At 43.1% G+C, this 20390-nt stretch overlaps 1 protein-coding gene across 4 annotated transcripts in view; it reads left to right on the top strand.

Annotated features, from left to right (window-relative positions):
- The window catches only part of LOC310721087 (striatin-like), a 28891-nt gene extending 8501 nt beyond the window's left edge, over window positions 1-20390 (top strand). Inside the window, exons 2-18 of one of the 4 annotated variants that reach the window (XM_083532364.1) lie at window positions 6423-6526; window positions 10425-10498; window positions 10930-11008; window positions 11863-12018; window positions 12383-12518; window positions 12615-12780; window positions 13125-13235; window positions 14108-14251; window positions 14369-14505; window positions 16053-16228; window positions 16336-16383; window positions 16460-16581; window positions 16668-16835; window positions 17959-18099; window positions 18220-18321; window positions 18549-18635; window positions 19088-20390. In XM_083532364.1, coding sequence (XP_083388490.1) covers window positions 6423-6526; window positions 10425-10498; window positions 10930-11008; window positions 11863-12018; window positions 12383-12518; window positions 12615-12780; window positions 13125-13235; window positions 14108-14251; window positions 14369-14505; window positions 16053-16228; window positions 16336-16383; window positions 16460-16581; window positions 16668-16835; window positions 17959-18099; window positions 18220-18321; window positions 18549-18635; window positions 19088-19257 — 2121 coding nt within the window. In that variant the 3' untranslated portion in view covers window positions 19258-20390. Of the gene's footprint in view, window positions 1-6422; window positions 6527-10424; window positions 10499-10929; window positions 11009-11862; window positions 12019-12382; window positions 12519-12614; window positions 12781-13124; window positions 13236-14107; window positions 14252-14365; window positions 14506-16052; window positions 16229-16335; window positions 16384-16459; window positions 16582-16667; window positions 16836-17958; window positions 18100-18219; window positions 18322-18548; window positions 18636-19087 lie in introns of all 4 variants that reach the window. The other 3 variants (XM_083532363.1, XM_083532366.1, XM_083532365.1) reach the window with 3 other exon arrangements.

The raw sequence follows: 20390 nt of genomic DNA, 5'->3' as shown, positions 1-20390 counted from the left end.
CTTCCCTTAACATGGAACTAGGAGACCCAAAAACCTTTTGAGACCCAAAAGCCACTTGAAGACGTGGTGTACGTGGAAGATCTTTTAACCCCAATAGGATGAACTCAAATGGCACCCCACGCCTGACTTTACTCACCTGTGTGGATGAATGAATATCCACAAATCTCCACAAAATCTAGAGGAACCTCTTTGCAGTAGAGTGGAGCTCATTACAAGGGCTATGGAATGGGATCTACAAAAAGAAGCACAATCCAAGCTTTTGGTCAGGTGTCTATCTGTATAGTGTGTTTCTCTCCAGATGTGTGTGTGTGTGTGTGTGTGTGTGTGTGTGTGTGTGTGTGTGTGTGTGTGTGTGTGTGAATGAAAAAGATCCATGAGCTTTGATCATGCTTTCTTGTTAGAAAATTAGCCCCAGACGTGGCTTCAGAAGATGGACGCAAGCTTCGGTTTGCAGTTGTGTTCATTTTTAGAAGCGTGTCTCTGAGCCTGTGGGACAGCTGCGTTCTCTTATCCCTTACTGCCGTAAATCTGTCCACGAGCTAGCTAGAGAGCGCAGATACACCAAAAGTTTGCGGACATCCGACATGACTGAAAATACGTCATCGCGCGCTCAAACGTTCCTGCGCTACAACACAAAAAAAGATACCACGCGATTATTTGTTCAAATTAATCCGAACATGGACTCGGGCTTTGAAACCAAACCCCTTCTGATGCACACTCCTGATTATTTTAGCTGTGCTGGAGCAGAAGAATGGGATTGAGATCCCTCCAGGTGCAGGGGATCCTCATTTTGGTCATGCCACAGGATCTTGTAGCAGGGTGGATCATTTCAGGGTGTGGAGGAGAAAATGTGCTGAATTACTCTAAATCTTGAGTATAAGTGATAAGTGTGAGCCACGTCTGCTTTAGCAATAACAGGAGAATGACGGGTTTTTATTCTCGATAAGGTGCGAGACAATAGATACAAATTGTAGCCTTGATCTTCGCGTTCACACAAATTCAATCCTAACCAATAAAACTGAAAATCGTCTCTCTTTATACATACGTTTGCAAATTCTCAGATGTTTGAGGAACCATTTTTTTTCCCTGGTCTTTTTGAACATCCCATTCTATATAAAGTCCCCATTTGCTCTATAATAAGCCCCATACTTCTGGGAAGATGTTCCAGGAGATTTGTGGAGTGCACAAGGGTGTTCGGTACTGGTGGACTTGAGGTTTGGAGGGCAAATAGGTTTGGAGCTTTATAGCAGGAGACCTTCCGCTCCAACCCATGTACAGCAGATCTTCATGAAGCTGGCTTTGTGTACAAGGCAGGGATGATGAGATTCAGGCGTTCGCATTGGTGCGTCAGCATAAAAGGTAACGAACTGATTCATGGATTTAAAAACGTTTTTAACACATTTGCTGCTGTAAAAAAAAAAAACTATTTATTGATATGTATTTATTAGTAGATGCGCTCAACTTTTATTATTTAGAAAGTGACCAATATTTTTTAAAGTAAAATATTTCGCACTACAAACGCCTGTTGATCAAAGGGCCATGTCTTAGAAGTCATAAGGCAGCTGATGATTTGCTGTCTGTCTCTAACAAAGAAATAAAAGTGAATATTTGTGTTAAATTGTATTGCGTTGAATCAAAACGAAATGGGATTGTAATAAGGGTTTGAGCGTTTCGGTAGATGCTTCATACGTATCTTTCACATTGCGATTCATCACCGATACGATAATCACGTCGGTTTCAGTTATGGAGAGGCACATCCTTATACAGGGCATTGTCATGCTGGAACAAGTCTGGGTCTTCAAGATCAAGCGAAGGACACGTCATGAATCAAAAAACCTATACATCTGTGTGCCTCCAAGTTTGAGGTAACAGTTTGCGGAAGAACCAGATACGGCTGGAAAAGTCAGACGATTTGGAGTGTGACTAAAATCCGATCGAAATGGGTTTAAAAGAAAAGAAGCGAAAGGAATAAAAGGTAAAGAAAAGAAGCGAAAGTAATGGCGATCCACACGTTCCTGACGTGCTTTACCGGAATGCCGGATCAGATACCGTGAGGTTTTGGTAGCCATTGGACTGTGAGGAGTCTCTAAAGTCCTGCACTGTGCAGAAGGCCTGTTCTTTCCCTCCTCAACTCGAAAGAGCTCCGAATGACGTCCTCAAGCATGATTCATTACCGCTACACTCGACAGCAAGCCCGAGTGTTTGCCAGATCCGGGGAGTCTGGGAGGTGTTGGGAGTGGAGGGGACTTCAAGGATTCGTCTGAAGCGGAAAACAGGGCGACTCGGATTTCCGGCTTATTTCCTTTGTGGCGTTTGCTCCTGACCACAATCTATGACTCGATTTTTGTGCTTTCCAGAGGCTACCATTCAGGGGGGGGGCAATTTAGATAAAGTTGTTTGACTTAACTGTTTCCGGAAGAAACCACCCACACCAATTTTGGGATGGTTCCTACCTGATCATCCACCATACATTTTTTTTGTTTTTAAGTTGTATCACTCATGGGAGAGGTTTAGGCCTCTCAGAAGCCGCTCCTCATCACCACACTTTAGGGTACCTCGGCCATGACCAGCTGAGCAAGTCTTCAGTATTTTAATCAGAACGCAACCGACGTTCATTTGATTCCACACACATGGCGAGAGTCCCGGCTTGAAGTCCAGGCCGCAAGATAGATCGCAGGTGGCTTTTTAACGCACCCACACGTCTCCTATGGTAACGGCCCGTAAGCCGGAATGCCTGGAATCCTCTTGGCTGTTTATCAAATCCGGGCATCGGCGCACCACAGTGTTCCTGCTTACACTGAAAAGAAAAAAAAAAGCGACCCTGTGTTGCTGGGGGTTTTTTTGCGTTGAGAATTTGTCTGGAATGTGTGAGGTTTTACTGCCGGGGGAGGATCTATCCCTGGGTGTGGGCGTGAAGATGGCTTAACTACACTGCTCATCCAACATGTATGGATCCTTTTAAAGGCGAGGAAGGTGTGGAAATAGTACGAGTGCTCACTTGTCTATGAGGAAACGTTGTACCAGTCTGGGTTATCGATTCCTCAACCGATAGTTCCGGGACATGACACGATACACAAAGCTGTTTTCATCATAAACCCATCAGGTTTGCAAAAAGGTGGAAACTTTGCCAGATACTTTATGGGAATGAATAAAAAATTTGGGGAATTGTACAAAAGTAAGTACACCCCCAGTGATAACAGCTGTACGTCGTGTATTTGTGCAAAGCCACACGTCCTTCATCGTGTTCCTGTTTTTGTCTGCATGACAGAATCATACAAATTTGTGTATTTTATTAGAGCAGTTAAAATCTGGTGCTTTGAGTTCAATTCTCTTAAATTGACCACTGGATGAAAATCAGTATCACCCTGGGACTGTTACAGTACAGTGTTCAGGGTCATACAGAGGTTTTCTAAGACCGGTTCCACTCAGACCTCGCAAGGGTCCATCAAAGAAGACGAGTCCTCGTGCTGAGCGTCAGGTGCAGAAGCTGCTACAAAAAAACAGACACGTGAGTGCTGCAGCATTGATTTAGGTACTAAAAGTACGAGGCCAGTAATATTTTGTTGCCAAATTTGTCTGATTTAAACGAAAAATATAAACAAATAAGCACAGGAACCAACCGCAAGTCTATTTCTGCAGCCGGAACGTCCACCAAAGTAAACATGGTTCAGAAACCGGTACGGCACTACAGAAGGCCACGCCCAGTTATAGCGCAGTGTTACAGGCCTGCGGTGAACAAAACGTTGTCTGGTTGATGTTAATAGCCACCGATTTGGCTGAGAGAGATGGACGGATGGAGAAAAAAAGAGAAACTGAGAGCCCTTTATACACTTTCCCTCAATAATACGCTCAGTGTCTTCCTGGAATAGAACCCGTCCTGTCCTCGGCTCGTGTGAAGGGATTCTTCGCCTGGGTTTCTACGTGACCCCGAGCACTAAGAGCGCATTGTTCGTTTTACCGAACCCGAGCGCTCCGAGATTACTGATGAATTACGCTCGGAGATGATTCTAGCGCTTTTATTATTTCATTGTTACATTTTCCATGTCCATTCTCGAGTGTCTTGATCTTCGATCATGCCTTGGTCCAGGATCTTCTGATCATGATGTGTGGAGTTGGAAAGAGGAACGAAGTAATGATTCGGGGTTATTTGTGCTTTTCAGAACCTGATGGTAGGTAGCCAGAATGAACCGCAGGATTGTGGGTGTTTAAAAAAATGGGAATTTCGAAGAAACAAGTGCCTTATGCTTGTATCTGAGGCACAAGATGGGAGATTTCTGTTAACGTCTTGTGGTCATCAAGCTCATGTTCTCCTAGGAGGTGTATTCATTCATTATCATCCAAAACATTATAACGGAGTAAGAATAAATACAGGGTTCCCAGAGTTGCGATAGAGATGAGTTCTGATGACTATCGTAATATCGTAAGAAAGTTGAGACGTGGCCTAGTCAGTATAGGGTCGTGTACTGTAATGTAACAATTTACAGTACACAATTTACCAAAACGGGCCAACAGATGGCAGCGCAACGCCGCACGCGCACAGTCACAGGGAGCACCGCTATTCATAAGTCAATGTGCCAAAAGACATCATCCTGTGTACATCAACTGGTGCCATTCGTACGTACACCTGAGACACTAATCAGGACTGTTTTGTTCTCTTTACAAGTCCATTTGACCAGTCAGTGGTCAGGATTATTTTTTAGCTCCACCCACCCGATACCTGAAACAAGAAGGTTTTAGGAATTTCGTATGCTTTTTTCTAAAACTGATTTTCCAGCTCTGTAGAGTAGCTCCTCTTCGCCACTCTGATCTCCTCCGTTCCTGGCCTGATTCTGTCCCCATTCCTGTAGGCATCTCCTTTAGCCTGGCGAAGCTGTCAGAGTCTTGCTGTGAATCGTGGTTTATTTTCTGTATTTATGCGTAAATATCGGTATTTAATTTTCTTTTTACCTTTGTAGTTCGTACCCTGGTCATATATCCATTAACAATAATAAATTATTTATAATTTTTTTAACTGCACATGCCTTGTAATTACTGAATTATTATTTTTTGTTCACTTTAATATACAAAAAAAAACATAATTTCTGGTTCATTTTTTTGTTCTAAAATAAAAAATTACAATTGTATAAATTTTTATTAATAATTAATATATTTATGGTTTACCATGTTAAAAAATAGTAATATTAATTGGCTGCAGCCATCGATTAAGTTAGTAATCGTGTATTCGTCTGAATATTCGATTAATCAGGTGAGAAGAACTTTTTATTTATTATGTTTAATTCTGCCTTTTTTTTTTTATTTTCCAATTAATTCTCGTAAACATAAAAAATTTCTGTCGACCTGAAGTTTAAAGCTGTTGGTGTATGAACGACACTCCTCTGCTTTATCCGTCTTGTTCCGTCTCCTCCAGATCTGGATTTTAGACAAAGTTCTCTCCAGGGATCAGAGGCTCAGTTTAATACCATGTGATTTTACTGATTGTAGAACTTTTTTTGTGGCTTCCATAGTGTTTACCTGTCCAGAGAGTTAAAGAGTTTAGCGGGTGGTGCGTCAGTAATAATGGTCCGTGAGAAAACACAGCGCTCCACGTGCAGTTAAATGGATTAGACGAAGAATTAATTTGCGTCGATGCACGTTTGTATTCAATGTACTTCAGAGAAGGCTAGAAGGATTCATTTCAGCCCTAATACATGCATATATAATGTATGTATACGTATGTATGTATGTATGTACAGCATGCATTTGTTTGACCATTTTTATAAAGAATATAAATAAATATAAAAGAGGCGAAATTGAAACCTTAATAATTTTAATCCGGCAATTAAAACCGTCCGTGTGGAAACATAGCAAAAAGTTCTGTTTATTTAAAACACCAGAATTGCTTTAAAACCTTTACAAGAATATTTTGTCTTCATGCTCCATGTTGAGTTCAGTTTCACTAATAATAAACGTAAAAACTTAAAAAAAATTAAATAAATAAATGTAACTTGAAAAGAATTAAGGTCCATGTAGAACAGATGAAAATGTGCAATTTAAATATTTGAATCGATTGACTGAGATAATAAGAAAACTGAGAAAATAAAAGAATATAAATAGATAAATGATTATAAAATGTTATATCATGTATTTTTTTTTCTTTTCAATATCATACAATAATTAACAATGATTATTTTTATTATTATTAAGCAAATATTTGTATTTTTTTATGTGTATCTTGTATATTCCTACAGTCATTATTGACATTATTTAAAAAAGTAATAGTGATTTAGTGCACCTAGATGCTGTAAATTATAATATTGTTTATAAGAGATTATATTATATTTATTTATTAACAGATTTATATACAATCTCATTGTTGTAATTTCGAAGCCGAGCCTGAACTAAAGACCGCTCTTTCCACTGACTGTGGTGTTTCGTTTCTCCAGGCGCAGGTTGCCTTTCTGCATGGCGAGAGAAAAGGTCAGGAGAACCTGAAGAAGGACCTGGTGAGGAGGATCAAGATGCTGGAGTATGCACTGAAGCAGGAGAGGTCTGAGCTCTACACACTTATTCTACAGATTTCTATCACGTCCTGTTCGGCGAGTTTCTGAGACGCGTGTGAAGGAAACGCCGGCGTGTGTGTGTTTTACCGTGTCCACCTTATTATCTGTCTGTACTGAGTGGCGTGAGAGGGAATTCCTGTAACTCGATGTTTTACACGTGTACTGGTGTGACTGCAGCGTTTCTTCTCAGACGCGTCACTCGTTTGATCTACAATCTAAGAAAAATGGATTAGGTGAAATATATAATGACTAGCTATGGACATTCACAAAGAAGTGGGCGGAGCTTTTATTCTAATGGTTACGTCAGGCTAACCTTATTCCACAAGGTTGCCCCGGTGGGGGTCCAGTGGGATTAAAATACATTTAATTATTGTTCATTTTATTGCTGGTTTTCTGTCTAATTGAATCCGATTCGAATGTATTGTTTCCGTGGCAACAAAATGAAATTTTCATTATGAGCGCCGTTCCAACTGTAGCCGTACAGGAAGTCTGAGGTTATCGGGATCCCTCGGTGGCGTACATGTACTTCCTGGAGCAAGAGGCCATGTTGAGTTGGACAGGGTGACTGAGTGTGTGTAATACCCCTTGGTGGTAATTAGAGCTGATCGTAGAGCTCTGAATAGTTTGCTGTGTTCAAAAGCATGTCAAGCGTGTTGTGGAATCCGAGTCGAGAGCAATTCGAGACGGACAGCAACAGAAACATGGGGGAAAAAATAGAGGCTTCCATGATGCCGTCAGGGAGAAGAAACTAAAAAAAGTGATGGCACTCATTCTGGATCATCCCTAATTATATATCGAGCTCGAAATCTCTTAAAGGACACAGCTCATTTTTTTTATATGTAATTGAATTGAGTTTAAAATTAAAATGTCACGTGCTTTTATTTTTATTTTTTTTTATTTAGATAAAAAAAAAAAACGACAATGATTGTTCTAAATGGATAAAAATAATGGATGAATAAGAAGCTATGGATAGTAAGCGCAATATAAGAACTGGATCAGGGGCTTTTCATTGAGGAAAAAAAAAATTCTTCAGGATATATATTTGTTACACTTAGCCACGCCCCAAAACTCCTCTAAAGGCAAAGTTCACAGCAAGCTGAAAGCGTCCAAATGGTCTCTGACTAAAGTACGTGTGTTTCCTAATGTCATGTTCATTGAGTCACTATAGCTGTACTGTGAAGTCCTACTCCTGGTTGCCGTAGTAATTTTGTAACTAGATGCGGCTTTCCACTTTTACTAACAAATCAGGAGGGAAATCAGGCGTGTTGCCTACTGTCTTTTAACTCCTGTCAATAGCTGTTAAACTCTGGGGGAGTACAGAAACATAAAGAAATACTCAAACAAAAATTACTCAAATACACAATTTTTATAAATCTTGAGAAAAATAAGACATGCATTCAAACCGAAACAAAGTAACACTACAAATAAAAAACAGTTACATAAAAAAAATAAAAAAAAATAAGATACTTAAAAAAAACCAGCACACGGTGTCAGTGATTTGCCACTAGGGGTGCTCTCGTGGTGTATGACAATACGCAACCTGGAAAAACTATCGTTAGGGATTTAAGCTGTTGGTTCCAGCAATCATCGGTTTTGCAATTATCGGCTATCAGCAAAAATCTATACCGATTAGTTTTTTCGCGTCGCTGTCATTACGAGAGCGCCCTCTAGAGGCGAATCACTAATACCACATGCTGTTTGTTTTTAACACACAATTATTTTACACTAAACGTATTTAGACTGTAACGCAACCTAGAAAACTCGCTACGGATGCCGATTAATCGCAAAACCGATGAATCGGTCGACCACTAATCTCGATAGCTGAGGCATTCAGTGTACGAATGCAGCATTTTGTATCGAACTCGATGCAGAAACGAGGCCGAATTTCCTAGTTTATATCTAGTTTGACGAATAAACCCTGTTTTTCGATCAAGTCTTTTGCTTTGCCTCCCAAGCCGAGTGTCTGGTGTGGGCCTATTTTTTTCAGACGTCATTTTAAACATCACAACCGTCCTCCAAACACACGTCATGTAGGACAAGCCGAACGTCTCTCAGCGCTTTACTAAACCTCGTCGCCGTGTTCAAACACGATCCTTTTTTTTTCTGTAGTTTTATTCTTAGTCAAGCCTGTTCTGTTTCAACAATGAATCAGTCATGCTGGCTTTCACCTCGGTCCCGGCCCTCTTTGTGTTTGTCCTGTTTCAATTCCTCCTCCATCTTCCCAGATAAGAGGCCATTCATAAAGAGTATTAAAGAGTCTGTATTGACCTTGAGCTCGCTCGACTGCCATGGCAACACACAGTCTGGTGACATCAGCATTCATGTCCTCAACCCGTGAGTCATCTGTACAAAAAAAAAAAACCAGGCCACTGCTTTACAACTTCTCGTCTTTCCTCTTTCATCAACAAACGGCCGAGGCGAGGCATGTTCCTGCATATCGGCTGAGCCGGCAGCCATTTTTTAAAAATTTCTTCTCCTCCGTGCACCTCCTGTTCCGACACGCCTGGGAGTTTAGCACATCACATTCCGTCTACACGTGCCAAAAAATGTCTGATTGTTTTTCCATCATTCCTTTCTGCCTTTTCCTATTAAAAAAACAAAACACAGACAATAAAACACAATAACAGACAAGACTTTGTTTAGGACGTTGAAAGGAACTTCAACGTTCAAACTCTAAGTTTCTTCCTGGAAACCATCTGCAGCTGCTCATTGAATCAATTAAAATCGATGATCAGCAGGAATAGAGCTCAGTGAAGTTTTTTATTCCCCTTTAGAAGAAAGCAGCTGATAAAATTTTTTGCCTTAGCGATATTCTAGGGTTGTAGCGGTACACAAAATTCATGGTTCAGTTTGTAATTCAGTACAGTTTCAGTGCGATTCCAGGGGAAAAGAAGTGCAAAACATAAAACTGCTGCTTTTTTTTTTTATTCTTTTATTAACATTGTTTAAAACTGGAATGTGATTTGATTGATTATGTTGGGGGCGGGAACTGGTGATTTAATTTATGCTGACTAGGAGAGGGGGGGGACTGGGATTGGGGGCGGGAACTGTGATTTTAATTTATGCTGAATAGGAGAGGGGGGACTGGCATTGGTTTGTTGGATTGGGGGTGGGATCTGTGATTTAATTTATGCTGAATTATGGGGGGGGCTGTGATTGGTTTGTTGGATTGGGGGTGGGATCTGTGATTTAATTTATGCTGAATTATGGGGGGGGCTGTGATTGGTTTGTTGAATTGGGGGTGGGAACTGTGATTTAATTTATACTCAATTGGGGGGGTGGGCTGGGATTGGTTTGTTGAATTGGGGGTGGGATCTGTGATTTAATTAATGCTGAATTATGGGGAGCTGTGATTGGTTTGTTGAATTGGGGGTGGGAAATGTGATTGGTTTGTTGAATTGGGGGTGGGAAATGTGATTGGTTTGTTGAATTGGGGGTGGGAACTGTGATTTAATTTATGCTAAATGGGGGGGGGGACTGTGATTGGTTTGTTTGTTGTAAAAACTGTATGGTAACAGTGGCATTTGGGGCAGGAACTGTGATGCGAATGTAATCATGGTGCTGGGAGGCGGAGCTTTGTACAATTAAGTGGGGGTGAGGTCTGTGCTTTAACTGGTATTGTGGCACTGGGTGCAACAAGTGTTTTGATTGTGACAGTTACAGGGGCAGGAACAATGAAGAGGTTTTCATGGGGCAGAAACTGATTGGTATTGGTTGTGGATGGTACGTGTAGTCTGATTAGTTATTGATTAGGGCGGGTTTGTGAATTGTGATTGGTTATTCTGGCGCTGGGGAATGTCTGTATTAGACTGTGTTATGACTGGTTATAATACACACAGTCATTTGGAACTAAATGTAAAATAAAAGCTCATATTTCTGTTTCAGAGCGAAATACCACAAGTTAAAGTACGGCACAGAGCTGAATCAAGGTGACATGAAGCCACCAAGCTACGACTCAGGTAAGTCTCGGTTTAATTATATTCTAAACTTCAGCAGGGACGAAGGAATAAAAAGAAAAGAAAAGGCTTCCCCCCGATTGGAATACGACACTGCAGTTAATCCTGTCGCCTTACAGACAATGTCATAACGTTCCTGTGTTCCTCCTGCCGTCAGACAGAGGCAGCTGTAGAGAACAGGGTGGTTATGGAGATGTATGATCCACTGTGGTGGCCCCTAATGGGAGCAGCCGTAAGAAGTTGTTCATCTGTGTCTGCTCTGTTTAAGTCCCGCACCCGCCCTCCACCTCATCAAATCAGCCCTGACCCAGTTTACACACTCTCAGACCCAGATCTTCTCGTTAATACGGAGCTAAGAGAATGCGTGGATGATGTCTGTGCGTTCTTTAACACTCTTCCTCTTTCTTTCTGTCTCTTTTTTTCTTGTTTCACAGACGAAGGGAATGAGAAGGACTTTCCCGGCTCCCTGAACAATCAGCTGTCGTGGAAACAGGGCCGCCAGCTTCTCAGACAGTAAGTGCTGATGGAGCACTTTTTGCCTTGAGCCGGTTTTGTCTGGTTTGTAGCCTTTTTTGTGTATATGTTCATTCATGTTTTTAGATGAAGTGTTGTTGGGGGTTTTTATTTTGGGGGGGGGGGGGGGGGGGGGGGTTGTTATGGTTTTGGCACGCCTCCTTCACTGAGACTGAAGCGCTCAGGCCACGCCTCCTTCACTGAGACTGAAGCGCTCAGGCCACGCCTCCTTCACTGAGACTAAAGCACTCGGTCCACGCCTCCTTCACTGAGGCTGAAGCGCTCCGGCCGCGCCTCCTTCACTGAGGCTGAAGCGCTCCGGCCGCGCCTCCTTCACTGAGGCTGAAGCGCTCCGGCCGCGCCTCCTTCACTGAGGCTGAAGCGCTCCGGCCGCGCCTCCTTCACTGAGGCTGAAGCGCTCCGGCCGCGCCTCCTTCACTGAGGCTGAAGCGCTCCGGCCGCGCCTCCTTCACTGAGGCTGAAGCGCTCCGGCCGCGCCTCCTTCACTGAGGCTGAAGCGCTCAGGCCACGTCATGCCTCCTTTATAAAAATTGAAGCGCAAAGGCCACAACTACTTTACAGACTCTTGTCTCTTCTCTCCTGGCTTTAAAAAAAAAAATTGCAAAAGCGTCTCTTTTCCAGCCCAGCCATCTTGCAGCTCACTTGCTCCCTCTCCTGGACGCATCCCAGTCTTAAAAACATCTCAATCTCTCCTATTTCCTCTCAGCCTGGATTCTCTACAGTTCATTCATAACCGTGCGCTGAAGTCACACCCCCATTGTCATTGTTCTGAGGGTGAATTGAGGTGATTACATAAACGTGTAGCGTGTGAATTATTTTGTGTCGGTGTGTAGGTATCTCCAGGAAGTGGGCTACACGGACACCATCCTGGACGTAAAGTCTCAGAGAGTGAAGGCTCTTCTGGGGCTGATGGGAGATTCCAGCCGGACCAATCAGGAGCCTCTGATCAACGGCACAGACTCCTCGGCACCTAAAGGAGCAAACACCGGGTAATTAAACGCCATCGCTATGGAGACCTGATCATCTCTGTAACCACTATATCTAATTATTTTAGTGTTTACTGTACGATTACTAACGATTACTGTTCTAGATAAAATCAGCAGGCAGGACAGTGGTGGACACTAATGAAGTACATGTAATTTGTTACTGTATTTGTGGGTTTGTTTTTTGCGTATCGGTACTTTTACTAAAGTTTTTTAATTTGGGGAACTTCTACATTTTAAAGTCAAAACTTCTACTTTTTACGCAGCTACATTTTAAGAAATCAGTCGTTCCTTTTTATCAATAAACGGATAAAAACTGGTTTTTCTCTCATGATAATTGTGTGTGTGTGTGTGTCACGTTCCTACACAGGAAAGCAGAGCTGTCAGAAACGAGCGCCGTGCTCGAGGCGTTTAAGTTCATCGAAAGCGCCACTGGCGAGTTCAGCGACGAGGAAGATGATGAGGACAGCGACGGGAGAGAGAGGACCCTCGTCGATTCACGAACGGTGAGAATCGCACACGGGTCCACACACTGTTCACATGCGCGCACACACAGACACACACACACCGTCATTCCAGTCCTCACGCTGTTGTCCTGTCAGATTGTGAGGAAGAAACCGTCCTCCTCGTCCTCTTTCTCTCTGGCCGCCGACGTGTGTGACGACCTCGACACGGAGGACGCGCTGAAGGACTTCGACTTCCTTTCCACGACCGAAGACATGGACACGTCACCCGAGTCCAGGAGTGCGGGAGACGGTACAGACTGGGGTGAGACGCGGACGCGCGCGTACACGCACTTGTCTTGTTGCATTGTGATTTGTTGGGTCCGTCTCTGTGTTTGTCGCTGTGCGTCTGTGTCCGAATTCATTTAACTTCACGTTCTCTGTGAGGCCAAACTTTACGCTCGAAAGATCAAACGAGGATCCAAAAGTCCACAAGCAACTGTTCTTATTTATTTACGTCACTTTTTAAAGCGTCGAAATGCGAAATTTCTGATTGTTTCCACTCGAAACCCCCGGAGTTACAAACCCGTGGCGTAAGCCGAAGCCCCGCCCCCCTGCCGTGACCCGATTGGGCGACTGACCCTGGTGCTGTGTGTTGTCCCTGTGTAGAGAAGGACAAGCAGCGCGGCACGTCTGAGTCCTGGGACGTGGATCAGGGTCTGATTACCAAACTCAAGGAGCAATACAGAAAGGAGCGCAAGGGCAAAAAGGGGGTGAAGAGTAAGTGGACCAGGCCCCCCCCCCCTTCTCTCTCTCTCTCTATCTCTCTCTGTCTATCTCTCTCTCTCTCTGTCTATCTCTCTCTTACTTTATCACTGTCTGTCTTTCTCTCTGTTTCTGTCTCTCTCTATCTGTCTGTTTCTCGCTCTGTCTTGCTCTGTCTCTTTCTCTCTCTCTCTCTCTCTCTCTCTCTCTCTTTCTATCTCTTACTCTGTCTGTCTCTTTCTTTGTCTCTCTTTTTCTCTCTCTATATCTATATATTCTCTTCCTCTCTCGCCCTTTTTTGGCCTGAACTCTAAAAAAATAAGTTCTTTGACTTTTTTCGAGCTTCTTCCTGCAATTCCTTTGCCGCAGCTTCCTTTTCCCTTAGTTACCACTATTTTTTATGTTTTGTAGGAACGTGTGTGTGTGTGTGTGTGTTGCTCTGTCTTTTTATTTTTTCGTCTCATTTCCACTCCATTTGTGTTGCAATTATTTGTATTTCAGGAGAGTTGATCCTTTTCCTCTTCAGTGTTTGTTTTCCTCTCCTCTTTCTGCAGAGGGGAATCTCTTCCTTCATTCCTCTTTCTTTTCTTCTGTGTTCGCTTCACACACAGCCCAGCCCAGTACTCTCCCTTTTACTCTCCTTGCACTCGTCTATTTCTCTTTCACGCTGCTTTATAGTTTACAGAATTCTCCCTCTCTTTCACTTTCGTTCTCTATCTCTCCATCTTCTGCCCTTTGGTTATACCCGTTTGTAATTTTCTCATCTCTCTCTCTTCCTCTTTTTCTTTTTTATTCTCTTTCTCTCTCGTTATACTGGTTATACCCGTTGATCATTTTCCCACCTCTCTCTCTCTCTCTCTCTTTCTCTCTCTCTCTCTCTCTCTCAGGACCAAATCGTACTAAGCTGCAGGACATGTTGGCTAATTTGAGGGAGAACGAGGACATGAGTCCACTGCAGTCATCAGTCAGTCCGGCGTCTCGACTCAACTCTAACCGCTTCATAGAACACGACAGCAGCCACGCTGACGAAGGTAACACACACACACACACACACACACACACACACACACACACACACACACACACACACACCCCAATACAATAACTGTTGGATTTGTTTTTCAACATATGATGTGTGTTTACAGTAGAGGCCATCACGTTCCCTCCCTCCTCGGGGAAGTCCTTCATCATGGGAGGAGAAGACGCGGTGGACTCAGGAGAGCTGGGTCTGGGAGAGCTGGCGGGTCTCACCGTCGCCAACGAAGCCGACAACCTGGCATACGACGTGAGTGTGTGTGTGTGTGTGAGACGCCGTACACACATCACCCCGTCGTTTATCATTTCCTTATCCCAGCACGCCTGCATGCGTTTTTATTCATCTTATATCACAGCAAGAACAGCGTGATGCCTTCCATCACAGATACTCAAACTGTGTATAAACGGGGGATTACTGTATATAAAAAAAAAAAAAAAATACGCGATAAACGGACGCCACCCCAAAAATGTTTGTGTAAATGTCAGATTTATAGTGAGTACATGTACCGTACAGTGTACAGTTCTGCAGCTGCGTAGCCTACGCGTAGTTTCTCTGCGTGTTTATTGGTTGAAGTGTCCTATGACCTCAAAGTTAAAGATGCACGACACCGCATTCTTTACTGTCATTGGCTAAATCTGGTGGCTTATGTCTAACTCCGCCTTCTTTTTGATATCAGAGGACACTTCAACCAATAAACAAGCACTGTAATGCTACTCATTTCTTATGGAATGTACATTGCTAAATAAGGAAGTGCTTCCTGTACCGTTGCATTCTTTCTTTTAGTGCATCAAATTAGTTAGTTTGCATTTTTTACATTTTTTTGTTACTTCAGTTGTTGTTTTTTTTACGGTGGCGCGAGATTCGAACCGCAGTACAGCGGGGGATTACTGTATAATCAGCTGCATTTTTGGACACTTTGCTTGCTAGTTCAAATACAGTTTTCTTACAAAAGTGAGTGCACCCATCACATATCAGCAACCAAAAACTGTGCAGCACTATTTACTGATGATCATAGCAGTGGCAAACTAGTTCTGTGTATAAGCGGCGTAACATTTAATTTGATTTCTCAGAGCTACAAAATGGAGATGTTTACAGCTAACAGAGTAAATCAATAAATACACCATACGGACAAAAAAAAAAAAAGACGTGGTTCTTCAACAAGACATATTTCTACACACGATTCTGTAGCATTCAAATTTTCCATTCACTTGAACTAGAAGTTCCCGGACCTGCTCCAGCATGGCTCACAAAGTGCATAAAGATCTGCTCCAACCCATGTAGATGGAGTGGAAGATCTTCTATAGAGCTCTTATTGAACACCTTTGGAATGTGAACATCACCCCTGGCCTCCTCACCTCACCTAGATCAGTTCCTGGCTTTACAAACACCGTTACTGCTGAATGAATCTCTCTCAAATCTACACAAAATCTAGTGGAACAATATCCCAGTGAGTTAAAATCCCAGAAACACCAAGCTGCTACTTTTAGGTCCATGAGTGAAGGCACTAAACCCCATAGCTGCTTAATAAGGGCATCTAACAAATACCATACATTTTAAATGTGTCCACAAACTTTTGTCCTTACATTTTTTTTTTATCACTTCTGGGAAATTTAAATGCCAATCGAATGTATTTGTTTTTCCAGTGACGACACATGTGTTGTTAGATGTTATTAAAACTATCCATCTTTGAAGTACTGGTGCAGGTGATATGCGATGTGGTGATCTCTCTCTCATATATAGATGTATATAGAGATCTCGATTGTCTAATAACTACAACCTCCACACCATCACCTCAGATCGGTAACAATAAAGACGCCCTGCGTAAGACGTGGAACCCCAAGTTCTCCCTGCGCAGCCACTTCGACGCCATCCGCGGCCTGGCGTTCCACCCCACGGAGCCGGTTCTCGTCACGGCCTCCGAAGACCACACACTCAAGATGTGGAATCTGCAGAAGACCACGCCTGCCAAGAAGTAAGCCTTTACATTTCTGCAACGCTGTCCATGGTGCTGACGTAAAGGTCATTTAAATGTGTAGGTTTATGACTACAAGTTAGTAAGTGTGTGTGTTTGTTTGACAGGAATGCCTCACTGGATGTGGAACCTATTTATACCTTCAGGGCTCATAGGTAAGAAAATGAAGCGTGTGTGTAGTGTGTGTATGAAGGTTTATACTGTGTAATGCATTGTGTGTGTGTGGGATAGGGGAGCGGTGCTGTGTGTAGTGATGAATAACACAGGAGAGCAGTGCTACAGCGGCGGAGTGGACGGCACAATTCAGTGCTGGAATACCCCAAGCCCCAACATCGACCCCTACGACTTGTACCGTACGTCTCTAAGTCATCTCTAAGTTATTACTTCATCTCATGGAGCAGTTTGTTCCAATCTGGTATTGTGTGTGTGTGTGTGTTAGAGCCAAGCGTCCTGCGTGGGGCGCTGTGTGGACACACAGATTTGGTCTGGGGTTTGGTACACAGCAGCGCACACGAGCGCCTCCTGTCCTGCTCGGCCGACGGCACGGTGAGGTTATGGAACGCCTCCAACATCGAGCCGGCCATCGCCGTGTTTAACGAGAACAAAGGTACGGGATACGAACCCACCGTGGTTCAATTACTTTAAGTTCAATTCTGTGAGGGCCACATAATTTTAATACATTTTTTCCAGTTTTAAATAAGCTAACAGAAAATAACATGGGTCTGGAGTGACCACTGGTATTATTGTGGAGATTTTCTTATTATATTAAATGTATTTATTGTTCCTCCTAATGCTATATCAGTTTATTATTTTGTTCTGCACGAATAACTAAAATCGTGTCATCGTTTTCACACCCTCTCTCTGTGATCTGAACTAGACTGCATGTGTAATGACGGTACAGCCCCCCCCCCCAACTGTACACATGGTAAACATCAGAGATTGTGATTCTGACAAACACCAGGGATTGTAACTTGACACGTTATAGTTGGAATTTAAAATAATTAATTTAGATAAGTATGGTTTTAAAAATCTTCAGAGAAGTCTGGATATCTGATATTGCGTACAAATAAAATGTTTTTAATATTCATGCTACTGAATGCAAAACGGTTTCTTGTACATTTGCATATTGTTGGTGGGCGAATCAAACTAGTAATTATAACCGATCGCTAGGTTGGATTGTATTTGCCGATAACTGATACTGAATAAAAAAAAACACGCACACAACACTCCATGTAAATCATAGTGAACTTCATTATAAAAAATAAAACAGTACTGAATCATGAAAATGTGCTAAAGGTAATGTATATAACTAATACATTTATAAATAATAAGTATAATATGCCGCTCTCCGTGCAGCGCGCGGCCTCGCGTGTAAAAACAATCAGCACGTGACATCGGTGATTCGCCTCTAGAGGCCGCTCTTGTAATGACAGCAGACCTGAAAACTGTCAGTAATGGGGTTTTTTTTATTTCTTTTTATTGTTATGGTGCCTCAAAGTCTATTCATAACTATGGGACATTTGTGTTTAAAAGCAGACCTTTATTATCAAATGCAGATATGATGTGAGTAAAACGTATTTAAATTGATATTATAAAATATGTCTCGTTATTCATAACGTTATTCAGAGCGCCGTTCCAAATGTTTGTAGTTTGGGGGAACCCCTGATCTGAAAAATGTATAACGGTTTGAACCAATTTCGTGTGTGTGTGTGTGTGTGTGTGTGTTGCAGAGTTGGGCGTGCCCTCCTCGGTGGATCTGGTATGCAGTGAACCTGCGTACATGGTCACGTCTTTTACTAACGGCAGGATCGGCCTCTTCAACATGGAGACACAACAGCTAGTGCAGAGTCTCGAGTCTACTACTGAGTCTGGTACACACACACACACACACACACACACACACACACACACACACACACACACATTAATCTGAATTCTGAATCTGCTCTCGTTTTCATTAAACACATCTGTTGTTCTGTGTTTGTTCTCAGGTTCTTTGTGTCAGGTTAATAAAGTTCTGAGTCACCCGACTCTCCCCATCACCATCACGGCTCAGGAGGACCATCACATCAAGTTCTACGACAACAACACGGGTACGTCTTTATGACCAGGCTGCATTTCAGCTCTCAGCCAGCAGAGGGCCCTAAATACCACACTCTGCTCCTTCATAACATTACGAAGTGGACTGTAATTAATATTAACGGTTTGCTATGATGGTTTAAGACTGCAGGTTGTGCAAACGGTAAAAAAAAATTGAATTGGATTCATTTTCTTTCTTTTCTCAAAAGCTGAGATGCTGATTTCATTGTTATTTTAACAGGAAAGCCCATTCACTCGATGGTGGCCCATTTGGACGCTGTTACGAGCCTCGCTGTGGATCCCAACGGACTATATCTGATGTCTGGAAGTAAGCGTTTGTTTAACAGTTTAATTGACGGTGGCTCATGTGGCAGACGCCCTTCTCCAGAGGGACTTTCATTTTAATAGTTGAGGGTTAAGTGGCGAGATTTGAACTTGCGACCTTCCTCGACCTGAATCAGTGTGGTTATTACACATAAATAGCAGTGAGTGTTACTATGTTTGAGTTCTGATCAGAAGGTTATGAGTTTAAATCCCTACATCACCTACATGCTTCCAGCTTTGGGTTTGTAATTATTAAAAGACAAGGAAAAAAAAGTCATTGTAAAAATAATACCTAGGCTTGTGTATAAAAGTGTATTCTGATGTAATTTATTATAATATTAATAGAACCTATTTACTTGTGTTTGAGATTTCTGCTGTATCATTATGACTTGTTACATTACAATTATACAGTTGCTCATTGTGTAAAATTCCTGCCGATTTCTCGCCGTCTTCCAGGCCACGACTGCTCGATCCGCCTATGGAACCTCGAGAGCAAGACGTGCATCCAGGAGTTCACGGCTCACCGCAAGAAGTTCGACGAGTCCATCCATGACGTGGCCTTCCACCCGTCCAAATGCTACATCGCCAGCGCCGGAGCAGACTCCCTCGCCAAGGTCTTCGTATGAGCCTGGGACCCGCCCGCTTTCTTTAAACCCCGCCTGCTGGAAACAGACTGACCAATGACAGAGTGCCACGAATCGGCTTGGAGACCAACGAGCGGGGAACCCGTCTCCTCCCAGTCGCCTCGTCTCCTTTTTTCTCCTGTTCGTTATAACGGACGCCCGAGACGGGAGAAGAGCGCTTCAGGGTTCCCCCACGAGTACCTCCTATAGAATCCAGGCGGGCCTGGGTGCTCCACACGAGCAGGAACCATAGCCAATCTCGTTCGCTCGAAACGGGCGCGGACGAAGAGGAAACAAACGGCGTATCATGCGCGTAGCGACACTCCTGTCTAATTTTTCTCCTCGACGTCAAGAACCTCACGCTCTCACGGTCCCCCCTCCTCATCAATGGTCCGTGAAAAGAACCCACGTGTCGTGGAGGACGTTTCCTCTTTCTCCTTTTCTCTCCGCTTTCACGACTTGATAACTAACGACGATCTGCCTACCGTTTCATTTCTTTTTAAAAACAAAAACGTGCCTTTGCTTTAGAAAGGTCTTGAAAAATGTTTTACAGGTTTCTTTTTTTCCCCTGATGAGGGTTTTGGAAAAGGAACTGTAGGCAAAGTAAAGGGAAAAAAAAAATTCCGCCTGGGTGAGGACGTCGTCGTCCATTTTAACCGTATAGAACGTTGGATGTATAATTACAAATCCGTATTAATAAACAAATATATATATTTAGTCTTAAACCTTAATAGTCGGTGGGAATTTCGAGTGTTTTTTTTTATACTTTTGTTGGAGTGTGTGTGCGTGCGTGCGTGCGCGTGTGCGTGCGTGTGCGTGCGTGTGCGTGCGTGTGCGTGCGTGTGCGTGCGTGTGCGTGCGTGTGTGTGCGTGTGTGTGCGTGTGTGTGCGTGTGTGTGCGTGTGTGTGCGTGTGTGTGCGTGTGTGTGCGTGCGTGCGTGTGTGTGCGCGTGCGTGTGCGTGTGCGTGTATGCAGTGAATTTGCAGTGCTGGTTTTAGGAACCCTTATAAGTGAAAGCTCAATTGTTGTCCATCGTTGTTGGCTGCAGGTTACGTTGAAAGTATAGATGATGATCATGATGATGCTGATGATGATCCTCCTGTCTACAAATAAACACAAGGGTTTGTCGACTAGA

This window comes from Silurus aristotelis (assembly GCF_946808225.1).
Source record: "Silurus aristotelis genome assembly, chromosome: 27".
Classification (NCBI taxonomy): Eukaryota; Metazoa; Chordata; class Actinopteri; order Siluriformes; family Siluridae; genus Silurus; species Silurus aristotelis.
Note: the sequence above shows the minus strand (reverse complement) of the source record. Positions and strands in the feature narration are given on the sequence as shown.